At 34.7% G+C, this 21,693-nt stretch overlaps 1 protein-coding gene across 3 annotated transcripts in view; it reads left to right on the top strand.

The window, feature by feature from the left end:
- LOC129907265 (polycomb protein Sfmbt-like) overlaps positions 1-21,693 on the top strand; it is a 215,374-nt gene that overhangs the window by 40,634 nt on the left and 153,047 nt on the right. For all 3 annotated transcript variants that reach the window (XM_055983384.1, XM_055983385.1, XM_055983386.1), the window contains exons 2-3: positions 12,601-12,760; positions 13,458-14,025. In XM_055983384.1, the coding sequence (XP_055839359.1) occupies positions 12,601-12,760; positions 13,458-14,025 (728 nt within the window). The remainder of the gene's footprint in view (positions 1-12,600; positions 12,761-13,457; positions 14,026-21,693) is intronic.

The following is a 21,693-nucleotide window of genomic DNA, read 5'->3' as shown; positions in this document are numbered from 1 at the left end:
GGAAACCACGCAACTTAAAATTAAATCATCATGGATTTGCTTCCTTACAGTCCTAGAGAACATCCCTACAAAGTTTGATCAAAATCTAAAATGAGACAGCAATTCCGATTGACGCTTGCATACGGAATGACAGTAAACGGTCCATAAAAACTGTTGTAATCGAGAGCGGTGAAATTTTTTTTTTTAACTTTCTTATTTGACCCTTTTATAATGCAGCCTTATACTCGTTTTTCAGATGCATCGACTTTCCCTGGATTCCGAGGTATAAAGCTAATTTGACTCCACTATAAATTAAACGATTTGTATTTGTATTTTGCTTCTCATGATTATCAAATAATAGTATTAGTTGAAACCTGGCTTAATGATAGTCACCTCACAACAGAATTTTTCGATTGTAATCAATATGCCATTTATCGAAAAGACCGTTGTTCATTTAAAACTGGTTGTAATCGGGGTGGTGGGATTATTATTGCCGTTCGGGCTAGTTTTATATCTAATCAAATCGAGTTGTTATCGAATCAAAATTTTGCAAATTTTTATGATATTGATCAAATAATAATTGTTAAAGTAAACATTAAAAAAAAATATAAACTTATATATCTCTGCAAGCTACATCCCACCTGGAAGCTCTTAGATTTATATAACTTACATTTGGAAACTGCGTTCTTTGTTATCATCCATGAATTCTAGTGATCATTTTATATGTCTAGGAGATTACAATATTGGAAATGTAAATAAGAAATTTGATGCTGATGAAAAATGTTTAATTCCTTTTGATGTAAATTGAATTGATTGAAAGTTTTATAATCGATTTTTACAGTCAGTTTAACTTATTGCAACATAATAATATACCAAACTTATTAAACCGTATATTGGATTTAGTATTCGTTGATAACACTGGTTAACAAAATTAAACTTTTTTTGTTGCCGAAACAAAAATATACTTTTCTGAAGGTTTTCGATGTGCTGAACTCGAATCCGAAGTCAGAAAAAATTAATCAGCTCCCGTTTTTGAAATATTACCGTTAGAAAATGCAGTAATTCGGGCCTTATTCTATTATATTAGAAAAATTGTTTGAGCATATTTAGTAACAGTTTTTATAAGAACTATTTTCCGCCTTTTTAAATCTGTTTAAATATTTCCGATATCTTTTTTACTGCCAGAGATATCCTCAGTTGTTTGGCATATTTTATAAATTTTAAAACGTCATTATCTCCTTATTGATATATGAAGCCAAACCCACTTACTTCATTTAAAGATGTCTCAGGCAATACAAACGATATTGAAAAGATTTAAAAAGGTGTCGAAAGATGGAAAACAGTTCTTATAGAAATCGTTACTAAATATGCTCGAAACAATTTTCCTTATACAAAAGAATAATGTCTGAAGAACTCAAAAAAACGTTTTTTGCATTTTCAAAGCGTAATATCTCAAAAACGGGAGCTGATTAGTTGTTTCTGATATCGGATTCGAGTTCAGCACACCGAACCTTCAGAAAAGTATATTTTTGTGAAGAGGAAAACACCAGAGAAGAAGGACCCTAAAAAGAAGAAAAATGACACCTCTGTTGAAGTTCTCGACCAAAGTGTTCAACCCACTGAGGCACCAATAACCACAACGAAGGAGGCGACCACATCATCAACTGTGCCGATTCAAGTAAAGCCCGTAGCAGTTCCAAGCCATACAACAAAAAAGAGTGCCATGCCACCAACCATAGTTTTCTCTGGGAACATTGCTGAAATACGTAGGAAAAGGAAAACTGCTAAAGGAAAACTGCTTGGTTTTACTCTGAAGAACCTTAACACGAAAAAACCATAATCAGTACAACAACAAGGAAAGACCACGATGAGATAAAGAACTATTTGAAGGTGATGAAAATCCAAAACCTATCGTTTACCCCAAAAGAAGACAGGAAAACTTTGATGCTGCTGAAAGGTATCCACTTCACCATCAGTGCCATAGAAGTTGAAGAGGAACTTAAAATCGAAGGACTGCCCATCATTAAAATTTCTTCCTAAAGGTCAAGAAAGACCTCCAACAAAGAATTCAAGAGGTTTGTTGTAGAACTTAGCAAGACGTGCGATGTTGCAGAAGTTTACTCAAAGACAAGTATCATGAACCATAAAGTTTAATGGAAGCGCTTCAAGGCCAACGACATAGTCCAGTGTAGGAACTGCCAGCGCTTTGGGCATGTAGCAGTGAACTGCGGAATGAATTACGTCTGCGTTAAGTGCAAGGATAGCCATCTGCCAGGAGAATGCCCACGCAAGGACAACTCTACCCATGATTTTTGGTGCGCCAACTGAAAAACCGAGGGACACCCAGCCAATTACAGAGGATGTCCCACACTTAAGAAGAAACAAGAAGAGAAAAAACAAGCTCTGACCCAAAAGAAAGCCCAACAAGAGTTCGTCACGAAGTCAGCTTGCACCTTTACCAAACCAGCCATCAGTTTTGCAGCTATTTCAAGAAAAAACCCAGTTCCACAATCAACAATAAATCCATTTATGAAACCTACTTCCCAGATTCAGCCAGCAGTGAGGAACCCAAACAAGACATCAGTAGCAACACCATCACCTTCTAATGGAGCAAACTACTCAGGACAAAACTTAACGAAGGAGGTTAAACGTCTGTTTGGATCCGATCTAATTACGGTTATGAATAAAGCCCGTAGCGCCGTGCCCCAAAATTACAACTATCTAAGCGAAAAACAGAAGTACGTGGCCCTGGCCACCTTTATCTTTGACTTATGCAGCGCTTAATGCGCCTACAAAAACTGCGCATCTTATATAGCCTAGAAAAAAGAACATCATTCAACCTTTTCCTGAAAAAGAAAGAAGAAAGAGAGGAACTGCTCTGTACCTTCACAATAAATTTGCCTACTGTGCCCGAAAAGTTACAATTCCCGGCCTAAAATGCTTCGAAGCCACCGCCATCACAATCCAGCTCGAAATGGACGAACCTTTAACCGTTATCAGCATCTACAACAAATGCACAGCAAGGTTGAATGAAATAAGACACGATCTTCAAATCCTTAACCAAACTTTCAGCAGAAGTACATATGGACTCATCGGTGGCGACTTCAATGCAAGACATCAGCGATGGAAGGATACCGAAAACAACAATTATGGAAATACTATTGCCAACCGGCTGGACGATAACAGTGAACAGCATTCCCTAGTCATCATCTCTCAACCTAAGCCCACATTCCCGAGAACACCATCAACGCTTGACTTCTTTCTTGCAACTTCAAACCTAGTATTCATTCTTACAGAATGGAGAAACTATATCTGCACAACACTCACTAGTGACTCAGACCACGAAGCAGTCATCCTCTCAATAAATCTACAACACCAGATCCTCACCGCAAACCAGCCAGAAGAAGGATTCATCAACTATTCTAAGCTGGATGTTCCAAGGCTTCAGAGAGACATCGACAGAGCAATCATTCTACCTGCAGAGAATAGCAATCTTCAAAACAATCAGATCGATGCTGCAATTGACGACTTGGAGAATGCTGTCAGTACTGCCCTAGAAAATCAGGAACAGCGAAGGACTTCCAAAGATAAATACCAACATCTGCCCATATATATCCAGAACATCTACCACCATAGACAACGGCTAAGGAAACTGCTCCAAAGGATTAACCAGAGGGAGTTAAATACCAACAACAGCAAATACCAAACTATACTACCATCTCCAAGACAGCCATGAAGGAACTACAAATGTTCGAGAGAAAAATACTGAGGATTTGCACTGGACTCATCTTTGACCGACAGCGGCAGAAATACTATAGCAACAAGCGACTCTACGAGGAAGCAAAAATCATACCACTGGACAAGTATCTACTGCAATCGTTGAAAATACTGGTAGGAAATATCGCCAACCATCCCAATCAACTGATGAGAAGAATGACAGCCCAACAACGACATCCGGAACCTAGGTACCTTTGCGCTTTGGATATACTGGCTGAGAACATAATTTCAATGGATAACGAAGAAGTTAACTTTTACGCCGACACCCAGTCGGCTTACTACCGTGGCTAACGCCAACCAAACCAACCCAACTCAACCAACCCCACAACTGGACATCCGGGTCTGAACACCCCGAGGACAACCTAGTCAGCAGACTTTAAATTAAGTTTATCCGTGTATAATATTTATTTATATTTTATAACTTAGTCATTGTATAAGGTTAGGCCCCCTCTGTGCCAACAAAATTTTGTATCTATCAATGAATCTTAGACATAAGTTAATTTTAAGTCAATTGTAAATAATAAGTTCAATAAAAACAAAATTGAAAAATTGAAAAAAACCAAACTATACTCAGCGAACTCAACTGTGTAAACACTATGTTTAGGAACTCAGTACAGCACTTCAACGATATCCAGCTCCAGAAGAGACTCCAAGCAATCAAGCCAGGTCCGGATACTTTCAAGAAGATCAACAGTGTTATCCGAAAGAAGCCTTCTATGCCAGTCATCATCACAACACCTAGTAGCGAAGTTACAAATAGCGAAGATAAAGCAAAAGCGTTTGCCGACTGCTTTGAAAATCAATTCAAACCGAACCCGCCTCTGGACTCTGAGTTTTTAGTAGAAGTCAACACTTCAGTGCAACGCGCCCAAAAAATCACTGAGAGCAGGCAATTCAGCGACAACAATCTTGCCAGCGAACCCACAGACAACTCCGAGCTTACCAACCCAGATGAAATAAAGGAAATTCTACAAAGGAGCCATCAAAAGAAGTCAACAGGACCAGATAACATCTCTAATTTTTTTCTTAAAGGGTACCTCATTCAGCGATAATTTTCTTGGCAATTATCTTAAACAACTGGGTTGTCAATTGCTACTTTCCCAGCAAATGGAAAAAGCTAAAGTCGTGGCCATACCAGAGAAGGAAAACAACAAGGACATCTCTGGATATAGGCCCATTTCACTTATAAGCAATATGAGCAAGATACTCGAGGAGCTTATACTTAGGCGCCTGAAATCATTTTGCAGCGACAACTGCATAGTGCCTGGTATGCAGTTCGGATTCCGGGAAAAACACTCTACACTCCATCCACTCCTAAAACTCCAACACGATGTTGTCGCCTCCCTAAACGAAAACCAAGTCACTGTCGGATGTTTTCTCGACATAGAAAAAGCATTTGACAGTGTCTGGATACAAGGACTTATTCACAAACTCTTCCAGCTAAGATTTCCAATTTCACTAATCAAGATTATTTACAGCTTTCTTCATTCCAGATCGTTCTTTGTACAATTAGGAAACAGCCAATCAACAATGAGGACAATTGAATCATTTATTTGCAAAACATGATAAGTCCATGATTTTAAATTTTTCAGGAGAAGAAAAAAACGTTATATTTTCTTTTGATATGCGTAGAAAAATTTATAAAAAATATATTCTGTAGAACTCTTGCCTAGCTACAAAATACCGTTTCGTTTTTAATTTTTGGAGCGATAGCTCAAAAGATAAAAAATAAAAACTCTTTTGGACTTATCATACTTTGATAATAAACGGATGTGAAATTAGTTTTTAAATGGATATGCAATTTTGCTTTTAGCCCCAGTCTATCAAACAATTGTATTTGAGAATAAAATACAATGTCCGGACTGCTTATTTAACTTTAAAGTAGCTTTAAACTTAAGATTTTCAGCCATTAATCTAATATACCATTTACACAAAAAGAAGCTGTTGTTTATTTTCAAATGATGATAAGTCCGGGACTTATTCTGTTTTTGATACTAAAAAAATATTTCGCGAAGCTGTAAAATCGGATATAGATGGAGTAGATACTTCATATTTTATAGACAGACGTGGTTATCCCTGGAGTACAAATTTAGTCAAAAAAACGAATTTTGAAAAAAAGTGGACTTATCATGTTTTGCAAATAAATGATTCAATTAATGCCGGATTTGCCCAAGGATTGAAGCTAGGACCATTCCTCTTCAATATTTACACATCCGATCAGCCACACCCAGAATTAGCCCAGAATCTCCTGTTTGCAGACGAAAGGAAAGTGGAAGCCCACATAAGACGACCTTACGAGTTTTATAAGCGCTGGGGCTTCAAAATCAACACAGTCAAATCTGAACTGATATACTTTAGACGACCAGCCACATCAGGAAATCCTAGAAAACGCTCAGCCAGGAACTGCAGGAACATCAAGATAAGCCGTCCCGATGGAACACAAATTTCAGCAAAAAATAACGTCAAATATCTGGGAATACAATTCGATGAGAAGAACCGATTCAACCCTCAAGCAGCAGCCGTTTTGAAAAAAGGCAACTTCGTCTTTCATCGCATTCATCCACTTATGCGGAAAAGAAACGGACTTAGCCAAAAGACAAAGCTTCTCCTGTACAAGCAGCTCATTAGGCCTATCATCACCTACTGTTTTCTATCTGGTTCACGGTGACAAAATCCCACCTAAACAAGTTAGCAATCCTGGAGAGGAAGATCTTAAGGATCCCAATCCCAATAATAGGAAGAGTCATAAACCAGCCAAGACAGCCTAACCAGCGGTACCTAGAAGCTAAGGAACTTTTGGATTAGGATTTGACATCAACCAACGACGAAGAGAACATCTCCTTCTACGCTGATCCTGGATCAGCTCACTATCGTGGCTGAAAGCCTCACCCCCTCTCTAATCCAACCTTCACAATGACAACCGGACCTGAACAACCTGAGTTAAGAAGCTGCCAGCAGAATTAATATTTAAAACAAACACAATTACAATTAACTGTTAATGTAGCTTAAAAAAAAAAAAACAAAACAATGTAAAAACGTTAGGCCCCTTTTGTGCCAACGTAGTACTAATATAATCAATGTAAATTTTTAGATAACTAGTTTTAAGCAAATTGTATATACATATAATTAGTGTCCAACCGAAGGTCGATTTTCAGCCGAAGCCGAATCCTAAGCAGAATTATTAGGCTGAAAGAAAATGTTCGGCCGAAGCCTAAGGTTGAAAAAAAGTCAAGAATTCTCCTCCAAAATTCAAAATTTGAAATTTTGTTCGCGGCTACTATGATGGCACACATTTGTTTTGAAATTTTTGAATACCTACCCGAGATAAAATTGCAATCTTTTCTTAGATATTCAAAAATTTCAAAATTTGAAATTTTTTCCAGTACCTAGTACGATGCTTGATATAATAAACAGAACTTTCGGCTTCGGCCTAAAATAGCCGAAGCTATTATTACTGTTCAATAAAAATATCGTTAAATCGTTAAAGTTGTGTCAAAGATCTTTCTGAGAGAATTTAGAATAGATATTCCCCTATAATTTTCTGCTTAGGAAACATCGCCTTTTTTAAATATTGCAAAAATAAGCGATTTGTTAAAACCAGAAGGAACGCAAGGATTATTATATATCTTGTTGAAATAATCCACAATATAATTTTTCAGTTGTACTGTTCCGTTTTTAAAGAATTCGACTGGAATGCCATTAGAGCTGTAGCAAATCGTATGTATTCGTTACGGGTATTCACTTCAGTAACGAGTAACGAAACGTTACTTTACTGTTACGAAACGAAAGTAACGAAACAAACGAAACATATTAGATACGAAACATACGAGTAACGACGCGATTCCAATTTCAATACTAAATCCGATGTATGAGATACGAAGCAAAGTGATACACACAATTTGTCGCATTTCGCATCTCGTATCGGTATTGTTAACGCAGTCATATAATGCTCCAGATATATCTGGATTTTACTTTTGTGTCGATAAAAACAGTAGTACCAAGGATCATTGTGTTATCGATAATTTTTACAGAAATATTAAAAGAGACGTTTTGGTATTAACTCAATGTGGCCAAAATATGCCCACGCGCGCCGCAGCCAATGTGATTTGACATTTAGGTGTTTCCATAATTCTTGCCCATGCTTAATTTTTTTTAACTTTACCTGCAGACGGTTTTCTTAAATACCATACAATCTTTTGTTTTACACAAACTTTTGTTTTTAATAATGTTGAATTCATAAAAATAAATCGTTAAACGATATAATTATTACGCCATTTTGACTTCGAAATAAAAATTTAGCATGGGCAAGATTTTAGTATGGGCAAGAATTATGGAAACACCTAAATGTCAAATATGTAAGGATTGAAATAAGATATCGACATAAATTAAATGCAGTTACAAAGATTAGTGTTTTATATAAAAATTAAATTACTAACGAAGTTTTTAAGGGTAGTATTAGAATTTAAAATTCTATTGAAATAGGTCAGGGGATGTCAAAGTAGCATTTTCTTAAATCCCCCATAAACGACGTCATTATTACAGAAAAGTTCTCAGTTTGAGTGCTCCATAGCTTATAAGGTTCAATGAGGTTCTAACAAATATAGCAAATACAAACAAGTTGTAAAATTGTATACAATTTAAAAAATCTGAATTTTTGCGAAAATGTGCATTTTTCGGAGCCTTCCCGATTTCGTTTTTTCCATTAACGACTCAAAATAGGGGATCAGATCTGGTTCTAGAGATCACTCAGCATAAGTTATGAGCAGTAGTGAAATGAAAAAGATTAAGTCGATTCAGATGGGTTCTAACGCCTCATAAAATATCGATTTTCGTGAAATACGAGCACTCTTCAGAGGCTTCCCGATTTTTATTTTTCCATTGTCGAATAAAAAAAAAGTATCAGAATATGTTCAGAAGAACACAAGGCATAAACCATGAGTTGCACGCAGTGATCTGAAAGAAAAGTCCAAAAACGCTCCACTCTAGTCTATAGTGAAAAACTTTTTAGATCACTGGATTCACAAATGTTGGGAGCTCGAGTATTCGAAAAAATTTTCAATTTGGGTTATTGGTGTGCCTTATAGAGCAAGTCAAAGTTAATAATTTTTTATTATGAAAAAAAAATCTGTTTTTTTTTTATTTTTGTTTCCAACTGAGCTAGAGCGATTTGATTTGATAAGGTCAGTCATTTTTTCGACATTTTTTTTTTTCATGTGTGAAAATAAAATCTTGGAAAATTAGAGTTCTTTGTTTTGTGTGTGGTGGATTTCAATAACATGATTTTTTATTTAAAAGGAAAAACATATTTTATGTATATTTACTACCTAATTTTTTTGAAAGGGTTTTATAGCTAATTTCTTTTAAACCTCGTATAAAACTTTTAATTAATTATGCATTTGTTTTTGGGTAGATATCATTAAATTCAATTCAGGTACTTTATTTGATAAGTGCTTTTTACCGGATTTAAGAATTTTCTAATATTTTAATATAAAGATAGACAGATAGTTTTCATGGGATGTCATAAAATTATAAGTAATAAATGGATTCGAATATTTTTTAGTGCTGGTATTTATTTTTAAGGTATAAACAGATGAAACACTTGATGAAATTATCATTTAAAGTTTAAAGGAGCAGTTGCATAGTTGAAAAAAAAAATATTTAAAATGGATACATCGCATAACAATTTGTTTGAAATTATCCTGAAAAACTACTCACGCCTACTCTTCACAAAATATTGGTCCATAGTCAAAATATCATCGAATATCAATCATTTCCACTTGGAGAACTGTCAGAAGAAGCCCAAGTGTGCAAAATTAAAGACTACAAGAAGTACAGATATCAAAATACGTGCAAAGTTTCAAGGATTCGGCAGAATGAAGACCTATTTAACATGCTCGCAACCTCATCGGATACACTTATTTCTACCTTAAGGCATGTGAGAAACCAAAAAGATCTAAAAGAACAATACTCTCCAGAAATGATGAGTTTATTACAAATTACCCCGGACTTAGGTGATAGTTTTAAAGAAATCTAGTGTTTTTTATATGTTAATTTGTTACTTTTATCTTTTTCCACTGTTTGACTTGTATATATCACTAAAATACATTATAAATGTACTCTTCTATAAAGAAAAATAAATAAAATGCGTAAAAATAAAAAAACAAAAAAACTTTTCTCCTCACTGTTTCACTCGAATTGGTTCCTTTCCTTTTACCTTTTTTGCAAGCAAAAAAGTTAAAACGGGCCACTGTGCTACGTACGAAACATACTTAAAATACCAAACATACGAAACGTATCAAATACATGAAATATACGAAATGTACGAAACATACGAAGCATGCGAAAGTAACGAAACATACGAAACACAGAAACATACGAAAAATACAAAACATACGAAAGTAACGAGTAATGATATTATTGATGCGGGTACTAGTATCAAAAGTAACGTATACATGCGGGTACTCATTTTGTCGTTACTTTTACAGTCCAAAATGCCATCACAACCAGGGGCCTTAAAACTGAATCAAGCTCTTCACAAGAAATCGGACAGTCTAGTTTAGATACAACTTCATTTTGTAGCGCAAAAATAAAAGTATGAAGATTCTCCTCCGCTGACAATAGAGTTTTAAAATGAGCAGCTAAAGTCTCAGCTTCGAGAGAAATCTTCATACTTCTACTTTGCCCACCTAACTCTCTTACATTATTCCAAAATTCTTTGGAATTTTTGGAGTGCTGCAAGTTCATTGCAAGATTTTTTAGAAAAAGCCTTTTTTTCTCGTGACATAATTGTTTGAATTCTTTGTTTGCGTGTAGGTACATATTTTTAAACGCAACCGAGTTAGTTCTTCTAAAGAGTTTTAATTACTTGAACGAGAGCTTACGAAGTTTAACACAGTTTTTATCAAACCATTTATTTTTAAAATTGAGCGTATAGCTACTACTTGTAGACACAGCTGATGCGTGAATTACTCTTGTAATGCTTTCCTCATCTTGAAGAGGGAAAAGAATCCAATGCTGATTCAAAAGAGATTTGTACCGAGAAGCTTTATTTTCAAACCATCTGAGTTTTCGAGTAATATCTACTTTCGTCTGCTGTATGTTCTCGTGGAAGCATATTTTGACAAATAGTGGAAAGTGAGCTGAAAAACTAGCCAAGTGCACCTGGAAGTCTTCAACTGATTTACATCACTCTCCACATATTGCACAATAGTCAATTACTGATTGCCCTTGACCGCTGATAAAAGTAAGTTCGCCATATTTTTGTCACCGTTTTCCGTTAAAAGTCTACCTTTTCTGTTAAGGGTTTCTTCCTTTGAATTTCTCACCTCATCAAAAATTATAAAATCATGTAATATATGAGCAGGAGAGTTCTGAAATTCACAAATTTGCGCGATAAGATAACTTACTAGTAGGAATTGTTTCTGCTGAAGTTAAGCTTTCCCCTTTTGATGAATAATTAAATTTTTTTTTAATTATAAATAATTGATTTATGTATTTTCATTTTTGTCGAAAACCGCTAACATTTGTCGGATTGCAAATCTTTTCGTTTTTCGGAACACCTATAAATCCACAGAATGTGTTCGAATACGGAATTCGGAACAGCTAAAATTCGAAAACGGAAGAAAATAGAATTCGAATGATAGAGTAATTTACCCTCGCATATATCTTCCACCTTTCATGCGTAAATTAGACGTACAATTTTACCGTTCATCATATCCGATGAATTAACGGTAAATATTTGAAGCATATCTTCTTAGAATTAATTTTAACAAAGAAATTCAAGAGAAACTCGGAGTTTTTTTTATCTTAAGTGTTTAAGCTTTAATCTTAGACGTTCATAAAGAAAACGTTCCAAAACGCAAAATAAAACCTTCAGTCGATACAAATTAATAGAATTATTGATGTTTTTTTTTTTTCAAATTTTGAGATATGAATATTTTTCATTTTATTTTTATTACTTAAAAAATAAATACAATTTAAAAACGTGAAAATCGTTGTTTTTATTTAGAATATTAATATAGAATTAAATAAGCAATAACTACACTGGTTACCAAAATAAAAATTTTTTTTTGTTGCTGAAACAAAAATATACTTTTCTGAAGGTTTTCGGTGTGCTGAACTCGAATCCGAAGTCAGAAAAAATTAATCAGCTCCCGTTTTTGAAATATTACCGTTAGAAAGTGCAGTACTTCGGACCTTATTTTTTATATAAGGAAAATTGTTTGAGCATATTTGGTAACGTTTTTTATAAGAACTTTTTCCACCTTTTTAAATCTGTTTAAATCTTTGCGACATCTATCTTACTGCCCGAGAAATCCTCAGTTCTTTGGTATTTTTATAAATTTTATAACGTCATTATCTTCTTTATGATACATATATGAAGCAAAACCCACTTACTTCACTTTAAGATATCTCGGGCAATACAAAAGATATTGAAAAGATTTAAACAGGTATCGAAAGATTGTTTCTTATAGAAACCGTTACTAAATAAGCTCAAACAATTTTCCTTATACAAAATAATAAGGTCCGAAGAACTGAAAAAAACGTTTTTTTGCATTTTCTAACGGTAATATCTCAAAAACGGGAGCTGATTAGTTCTTTCTGACTTCTGATTCGTATATATACTTCAGAAAAGTATATTTTTGTTTCGGCAACAAAACCCTTGTAAACCAGTGCTATCAATGAAAATTATCTGAGCAACACTGAAAACAGACACATTGTTTTATTAAGCATATCTACTGCCGCTGGGTGTATTGAGATATTCTAATGCAAGCACTAAATATATTTGTTTCGTAATGAAATCCAATTAATATTTTTAAATTATTTGATTTTTTTTTTTCTTAGAACGTACTTACAAAGAATGAATCCTTCTGAACTTAAAATGATGTGGATGAGTCAGTATAACCCAGATCGGCTGTCACTTGAAGGTGGTACATCTTATTTCAGTCATTCTTCTGTTGGAGTTTCTGTAATGGATGATATTTCTCAACAAGAAAATGCAATGGTAATAAAAATAAAATCTTTTAATAAATACTTTTATTAAATAAAATACATATATGAAAAAAAAAATATGCGAGTTTATATAAGTTTAAAGCAAGTTTAAAATTCTATTTTTTTTTTGTTCTTTTTTTTGTTTTATTCAAAATCTGTAATGTCGTTTTCGATTGGTTTTACTTAAGGATTAACTCATTCTGAAATCCAATAAAACAGTTTGAATCGCTTCCACTCAATTCTGAAGTTTTATACCTGTATTGGTGAATAATAAAATATTTTTTTTTTGCTTTTCTACTAGAAAATTTGTTTTGATGTTTAATTATTTAAATATTGGTGATTTTGAGTGAATTCCGTTTTGAAATCAAGATGAGAATTTCTCTTCTGCGAAGCGTTCCGCCGGTCATATTCGTTGCGAATAAAACACTTTCAGAAGGCTTCTGAATGATTCCGGACGCTTCCGGACTGTCAATCGAAAACGACATAAATATAACTTGATTGATTTATATTTTGGTTTTTGTATTTATATTTTGATTTAATTATATTTTGATTTCTTTTATGTCCCACATGTTCCTTCCCTTTACAATGAATTCAACTTTAAACATGCACTTCATACGTTGTTTACATTAATGTGCTTACAATGCATATACGTATCTTGATGCGTTGTTATATTAAACTGAAAAATCGACGACTGTGTGTTCCTTAAACAGGACATAAATCCAATGATGAGCGTTGTTGGCGGAGAGTATAGTGGTCAAGGAGCAACACCTCATGAAGTGACAACCGCTTCACTTCGCGTACAGCAAACGGCTTCAATCGCCGCCATAAACGCTAACGACTTATATGGAATATCACAAGTAGGTAGCAATCATCAAATTTTACAGACAACCGCGTTTCAAGGATATCCAGAAATTATTGATCACGACGAAAGTATTGAGCACGGTGGTACACAATATGTCACTCAGGTTTTCGATGCAATAGGTGAAAGTAGGGAGGACGATGAAATTGCTGGTCTTGCTAGCAAACAAGAAATTATTAATATAAATGACTTTGCCATGATGACTGACAGCAACTCATATGATGGTACTGAACACATTATTGGAGTAATCAAAACTGAGGCGACAAAAAAAGGAGCAATAACTCTTAATAAGTCAAGAAATCAAAGAAAATCGCGAAAAATTGAAATTGTCAGTCGACCCGGATTGGTGTTAAAAACACCAATTGCGTATAAAGGAAATATAGACCCATCCGTTATACCAATTCAAAAGGATGGCATGGGTAGGTTTTTACAACTTTTATGGTATACACTTAACATACATAATGTATGTACGTAGATACTTTAATTTGATGTTTGTATAGTTTTAAATTTGGATTTTCCTTTGAATGAATATAAACATGTAGCTGATAACATTCGAATGAGCAGTTTTTATATGATATAAATATGTTACTTATATCTGGATATATTACCCCTTATGAATATACATTAGGGTGCAGTGATTTTATTTTAGTTTTTTATTTTCGAATTGGCATACACCCAGAGAAAAAACGGATAGTAATTTTTAATACGTTCTACATTGAATCAATGGTGAAAAATATATTCATTAATTTTCTGAAGATCGTCCTATGCTTAACTTACAGTTTGTCACATGAATTTTTATAAGTGAGATGGCACAGTGGTAAAGCACAAGCTTGTCAACCCAGGTATAGCAGGTTCGATCCCCAGCGGATGCCAGTTTTACTTTTTTTTTTATTTTTTTTTAATGTGTGAACAACTTAGATTTAAAGTGTGCTACTTTGATTCAATCATTTTCCACTTTAGGCTAAAAATGTAGTGATTTTCCATTGATTCAAACTGGTTTCCATTGATTTTACGTTGTTTTTTTGGCTCAGTGTAGTAATAAAAAGTTGCGCTATTTATAAACGAACAAAACTGTATACTTAAAATTTTTAAATAATTTCATTTTGAGGTGCCCCAAGCCCTCTGAATGCTTAAAAAGAGGACTTTTTGACCTTTAAATTAAATGGGGAAAAATAAGGGTCAATATAAATTTTCTTTTAAATTCATGTTTCACTGAGTGTGAAACTTGAAAAAAATAAGTTACTTGACTTTTTTAATATATTTTTTTAGAAAAAAATCTTACGAAAAGTATGAACATCGAACTTTAAGAATTCTAGGTTTTCAACTAACCGCACCTTTGTTAAAATTTTTGATTGAAATCTCAATTAAAAGTGAAGTGAATATTGAACTTTATTTTTCCCAATTTAATTTAAAGGTCAAAAAGTCCCCTTTTTAAGCATTCAGAGGGCTTGGGGCACCTCAAAATGAAATTATTTAAAAATTTTAAGTATACAGCTTTGTTCGTTTATAAAAACCGCAACTTTTTATTACTATGCCAATCCGAAAATAAAAAATTAAAATAAAATCGCTCCACCTTAATATACATAATGCTCGGCAACATGTGTCACAAAATTTCAGGCCCTAAAATAATATTTAATGCTATGGCAACATAATTTTCCATAGTAGATACGATTATCTTTTAAACGGTTAAAGCAATCAATTTGATTTCAGGTAATTTTTTGTAGAACGTTTAAGCCCCTACAAGAATATACCTTGTTAATTTGAAAATAATGAATTTTCAGTGAAAAGTATTTTTTATAAATTTTTTTTAAATTTGACCTCGAATATCTTTAGAATGGTTAGATTAATGAAAAAAGTTAATAAGACCTTTTTTGTGGAACAATCTATGTATTTCCTACAAGAATATGTCTTGCGTGTTTAATTATTATAATTTTTCAATTTGTTACAAAATTAAGAACAAAAAACGAATTTTTAAAGATTTTCTCGATTTTTGGACCTCAAATATCTATTAAACGGCTAGATAACCGAAAAAAATGTACAAGGCCTTTTTTGTAGAGCGTTCAATTTCCTACAAGAATATGTAAAAAAATTTGCTAAAAAGTCGATTTTAAAAAAATCATTTGATGTAAAAATGGAAAATTGCGAAGCGGAGGACCTTCCCATTAATATTAAGAGCTCATATTTGGTGTGTATATTTTCGAGGTGTCTAGCAATCGATTTTTCGGAGTACCAAATAAAAAAAAAGAGTTTCGATTTTTTTGACCCACCCTAATGTGCAACGAAAACTTTTGAATAAATTTAAAAACGTTACTATACACGCAAATAATACTTAACCGAAGAAATAGACTCCGCGACTTTTGGTTTATTTTTCATTATACTTCTGATCGGTTTTTTCAGGATGACCGAACAGTTTCTTTAAAATTCTTTTGTTATTAACAAAAACAACTATTATGAATATATGTATTTCCTATTATATTATATTCCGCCATATATATTTCTTCTATTATTTTTGTTCATTCTTCACTTTTTCCAAAATGAAATTGAAAACCGAATAAAAGAGTTTTTCAGCCAGTGTTCTTCATCAATAAAAAAAATCCTATGCCAGATAAAAAAAAATCCCATTTTGTTCTGCGATGATGGGATAGTTTTATGTTACAGTTTTAAAATCAAACTAGGGTGTATCGTTATCGTGTGTGTCAATTAGGCTGAAAAATACGACCAGAAGCATAATGAAAAATATACCAAAAGTAAAACCAAGTCCACTTCTAAACGAAGACGCAAAGCGCGAGACGCACATAAGAGCAAGGGAGAATTTGATTGACTGATATTTGGGGTGTAAGATGTACTGCGACCTGTAAGATCTATTGTACCCCCCTTTTAATCTAAATGAGTTAGTACCTCATTTTATAGCTCCTCCTCTAACCTAATTCCTTTCATGAAATTGATTATTTGGGGTATTTTCAAAGAGTGCAATTTATCCTATTCTACTTGGTAGCGACCCATGTGTTTAAATCTTTGGTGTATTAGTGCTTTGCAACTACCCAGGATGTGATCTGGTGTTTCTTCTTTTTCGCTACAGAATCTACATGTTGCACTATTTACTAAGCCCAAAATATGTACATAGGTGCCTTCTTAACTTACATTGTTCCTACTTAGATTGATACATGATTTGAAACGCTCTCGGTTGTAGTTCCCGAGGAGCATTTTCGCTTGTCTCAGTTTTGCTAGTTCTTCCCAGTTTTTTGCTCTCCTAGTTTTATTTTGTTTTTAATGACATTTTCTCCTATTCCGCAATACGGTTCGGGTCCCATTAAAGGGGAATTTGCTCCCGTTTTTGCTAAGGAGTCCGCCTCCTCGTTACCCTGGACACCAAAGTGCCCAGGTACCCAGTGGAGAGTGACTTTGTTTATTTTGCCAAGTTCGTTAAGTTTTCCTATACACTCCAATACTAGCTTGGAGTTGATTTCGTAGGATTTAAGTGCTTTTAGGGCAGCTTGACTATCAGACATAATGGCAATGTTTTTATTCCGGTGATTTAATTCGAAGTTTATTTCTGCACATTTTACAATGGCATTTACCTCATAGACCAGTGCCGATGCCTTAAAAAACATTAAAAAGTACAAAAAAATCATAGTAGGATGAAACCCATTGGAAAAGGAGGTGAATATGATGAAAATTAAAGGAAAAATAAATTACGGGCGAGCCGAGTTCGGGAAGTGGGTGGGTTGAGTTTTTAATGGTAAAAAATGGTATATCTCGATTTCCGGCAAAACTACAAATCCAATAGAAAAAAGTTGTGTGGCAAAGTTGTAGGTAATAAAAAGATCTACAACTTTTGTATCAACAATTTTTTCACGTAACCTCAAAATTTATGTGAAAAATTAAAAAAACCGAGTTTTTGGTTTTTTATTTTTATCTTTTTCAAAAACAAAAATTTTTCTACGAAATTTTGTGAAAACTTACGTTATTATGTCCCAAATACACTGTAATTTATTTGATTTAAAATATTAATTTGTTCACCTTATTTTGACTTAATACCAAAAAAACACCCTAATTTTCAATCGAAAATTCACGTGTCAAAATATCAGCTTTTTTCAAAAAGTCGGTGGGCATTTCGTCCGTTAAAATGTCTATTTTCTGATGGTGTAAAAAAAAATTTACATTAGTATACTATAGAAGATGTTCTAGTAAAATTCAAAAAATGAAAAAAGCTTGAATTCGAAAAAAAATTTTATCATTGTTTACAATTTTGGCCTATTTATTCAAATTTACACGTTAATTACTCAAAAAACGTAAGATTTCATGTAACATTGATAAATCTTACGTTTTTTGAGTAATTAACGTGTAAATTTGAATAAATAGGCCAAAATTGTAAACAATGATAAAAATTTTTTTCGAATTCAAGCTTTTTTCATTTTTTGAATTTTACTAGAACATCTTCTATAGTATACTAATGTAAATTTTTTTTTACACCATCAGAAAATAGACATTTTAACGGACGAAATGCCCACCGACTTTTTGAAAAAAGCTGATATTTTGACACGTGAATTTTCGATTGAAAATTAGGGTGTTTTTTTGGTATTAAGTCAAAATAAGGTGAACAAATTAATATTTTAAATCAAATAAATTACAGTGTATTTGGGACATAATAACGTAAGTTTTCACAAAATTTCGTAGAAAAATTTTTGTTTTTGAAAAAGATAAAAATAAAAAACCAAAAACTCGGTTTTTTTAATTTTTCACATAAATTTTGAGGTTACGTGAAAAAATTGTTGATACAAAAGTTGTAGATCTTTTTATTACCTACAACTTTGCCACACATTTTTTTTCTATAGGATTTGTAGTTTTGCCGGAAATCGAGATATGCCATTTTTTACCATTAAAAACTCAACCCACCCACTTCCCGAACTCGGCTCGCCCGTAATTTATTTTTCCTTTAATTTTCATCATATTCACCTCCTTTTCCAATGGGTTTCATTCTACTATGATTTTTTTTGGTTTCAAAAATTATCGACCCTGGTCTATCAGCTTGAAAGATACTTGGGGATAGATACGGAGAGTTTGGTACTAGGCCCAAAGACGCCTGCCCCTGTACTTTCCGCTGTTCTCGCCCCGTCTGTGTACCATTTGATGGTATTTTCTTTAAAAGAGTAGTTGATAGATTCATCTACCCAATCTTTTTTACTTCTGAGATGTATATTGGAAAGTCAAGGAAGTTTTCTTCTGAGGATCTGGACAGGAATTCTCTTTCTCTGTTGCCTATGCATTTTCCAGCCCCAGTTCCTTCCTTTACAAATCTCATGATAGCTCCCTTAGCAGCACTTTCAATAATAAGGTGAAGTAGAGTTAAATCAAGAATAACCTCCATTGCTGCTGTAGGGCATGTTCTCATAGCCCCGGTGATGCAGACACATGTGAGTCTTTGCACTTTATCTAGTGATTTCCTAGTTGTTGCACCATAGGTAATTATAGGTCTTACCATCATGGTGTACATCCATCTAAGGATGTATGGTTTGCAGCCCCATGAATTGCTTGCTAATCTTTTGCAAATCATTAAGGCTTTCGTAGCTTTACCAGTGGTTATTTCTACGTGTTTGTTCCAGAGGAGTTTACTGTCTAGTGTGATACCTAGATACTTAACCTCCTTCTGTGTTTCTATTACTTCTCCAGCTAACCGTATAGGTTTCATACGGGGAAGAAGTCTTTTTTTGGTAAATGGTATAATTGTTGTCTTGGTAGGATTGATGTTAAGTCCTGCCGATAGACACCATTTCCGAATGTTTTTTAATCCTCCTTGAATAATATCGCAAAGAGTTTCTTCAAACTTCCCACTGGCTATTATTACTATATCATCGGCAAAACCGCGACATCGTATACCTAGGGAAGTTAGATTTTCTAGTAGTTCATCACAACAATACTCCAAAGCAAGGGTGAAAGGACCCCCCCCCCCTGAGGACAGCCTCTTGTTGTGATGATAGTTTGTACATTAAGACCTGCCCTTACCTCAGCTGTTCTTGTGCTCAGCATTTCATTGATCCATCTCATTACAGTGATAGGAACTTTTTTTCTTTCAAAAGCTTTGTTTACAGCGACATGTGAGGTGTTATCAAATGCTCCCTCTATGTCTAGATAAGCACATAGGGCTGTTTCTTTTGCATCCAAAGCTCTTTGTATGGAATTTGTTAGCTCGAAAAGGGCAGTTTCCGTAGATTTTCCTGCCCTGTAAGCATGCTGGCGATGATTAAGTGGCATATTTATTAAAACTTCTGATCTAATGAAGTTATCTATTACTTTCTCCAAAGTCTTAGGTAGAAATGATGTCAGGCTAATTGGCCTGAATGACTTTGGATGGGTGGTATCTTTTTTCCCAGTTTTGGGAATAAAAATTACTTTATCTCTTCTCCACAGGCTTGGTACATGCCCAAGTGCCATGCTACTACGAAGTATGCTAATAATGTACGGCATCAGGTCTTCCGCCCCTTTTTGAAGTAGAGCAGGGAAGATACAATCGACACCTGGTGACTAGAAAGGCTGAAAGGTGTTTATCGCCCAGTCAATTCTTTTGCCTGAACAGATAGCTGTAGCTAACTTCCAGTATGTTTTGTTAGGTTTGAAAGGTGTACTTTCTATAACATTTCCTGTCATTGGAAGCGATCCTGGGAAGTGAGTGTTAAGTAGCAGAGTCGACCTTTGTTCTTCATTTTCAGTAAAGCTACCATCATTGTATCTAAGCGCTAGCGACTTTAAAGTTTTGTCTTTCGCTAGAGCCTTATGTAGTCTCGCTGCAGCTGGAGAAGCGGTAATATTTTCACAAAAACTCACAAAACTATTTCTTTTTGCTTTTCTGATTTCTTTGTTGTAAATTGTCAACTCTGCCGTATAACCTTCCCACTCCCCAGTTCTTTTTGCCTCATTGAACAGTTTACGTACCTTTGATCTTTGTTTCGACAGATTTTTGCTCCACCAAGGAGCATCTTTCTGACTTTTGATTGGTTTAATGGGACAACTGAGTTCAAATGCCTCATTGATTGCTCCACTAAACTCATTAACCATATGGTCAAGTTCAAGGTGACATTTAGTCGTTCTAGCCGGACCGATTCTTTCAAGATTGATTTGTACCGCACTCTTATAAAGATTCCAGTCGGTTTTCTTAGGGTTCCTTCCAGAGGTGTTCTCTGTGAGAAGGCGTGTTATTGAGAATGTAATTATTCTATGATCAGACAGGGAAGGTTCATTGGATACTCTCCAACCTTCTTCCAGCCGACCTAAGTAAGAAGTTCCGAACGTTATGTCTAGGACTTCTTTTCTCGTGTCCCATATTAAATCAGAGTTACTACTACTCTCCAACCTTCTACCAGCCGACCTAAGTAAGAAGTTCCGAACGTTAGGACTTCTTTTCTCGTGTCCCATATTAAATCAGAGTTACTACTATTTAGACCTCTTACCTGACCTTTGTAGGTCCAGGGTTCTTGGATCAGTGCTAGTCCCAAATTCTCCTTTGCAAACATTCTTACCAGGACGTCTGATGTCGCTTTTGCGTGGTGGAGGTTAATTTGGGCTAGCTTAGTGATCGCGCGTCTGTTCATTTTGACTTTAACAGATGGGGACCATTGCCCCCTCTCTCCCCTTCCTCCTCAGTATTAAGCATGTCTGACCCGGTTTGACTCAAGGTGAGGTCCACGCCCTCTAACTCATCGTCGAGACGAACCTTTTCCATACCCATGAGGTCCAGTGAATCTGCCTGGCTGCCGGATGGGAGGGATTGTTGGGTGTTTTGGAGGGGTAGTAGGGAGTTTGTGGGTGGGGTTTCATTGGATTGATTGGAATCAGTAGTAGGAAAACGGGTAGGACGTTTGATGCTTTTAGGAATTGGAGCATCTGACATTTCTACCTCTTGGGTCCCTTCGGGTGCTACGTTTTCAGGCTTATGCAAGGTAGTAGGCACTGATGGTTTCTTTAGGCCTGATACATCAATTTTGCCGAATTTATAGTGAAGTTCATGTTGAGCCCTCACTATAGCCTCGACAGACTTGGCATCCATGCTGATCACCATCAGTTGCCCCTTTCCTTCTGCCGTGCTTTTGAGC

Source organism: Episyrphus balteatus, chromosome 1 (assembly GCF_945859705.1).
Source record: "Episyrphus balteatus chromosome 1, idEpiBalt1.1, whole genome shotgun sequence".
Lineage (NCBI taxonomy): Eukaryota > Metazoa > Arthropoda > Insecta > Diptera > Syrphidae > Episyrphus > Episyrphus balteatus.
Note: the sequence above shows the minus strand (reverse complement) of the source record. Positions and strands in the feature narration are given on the sequence as shown.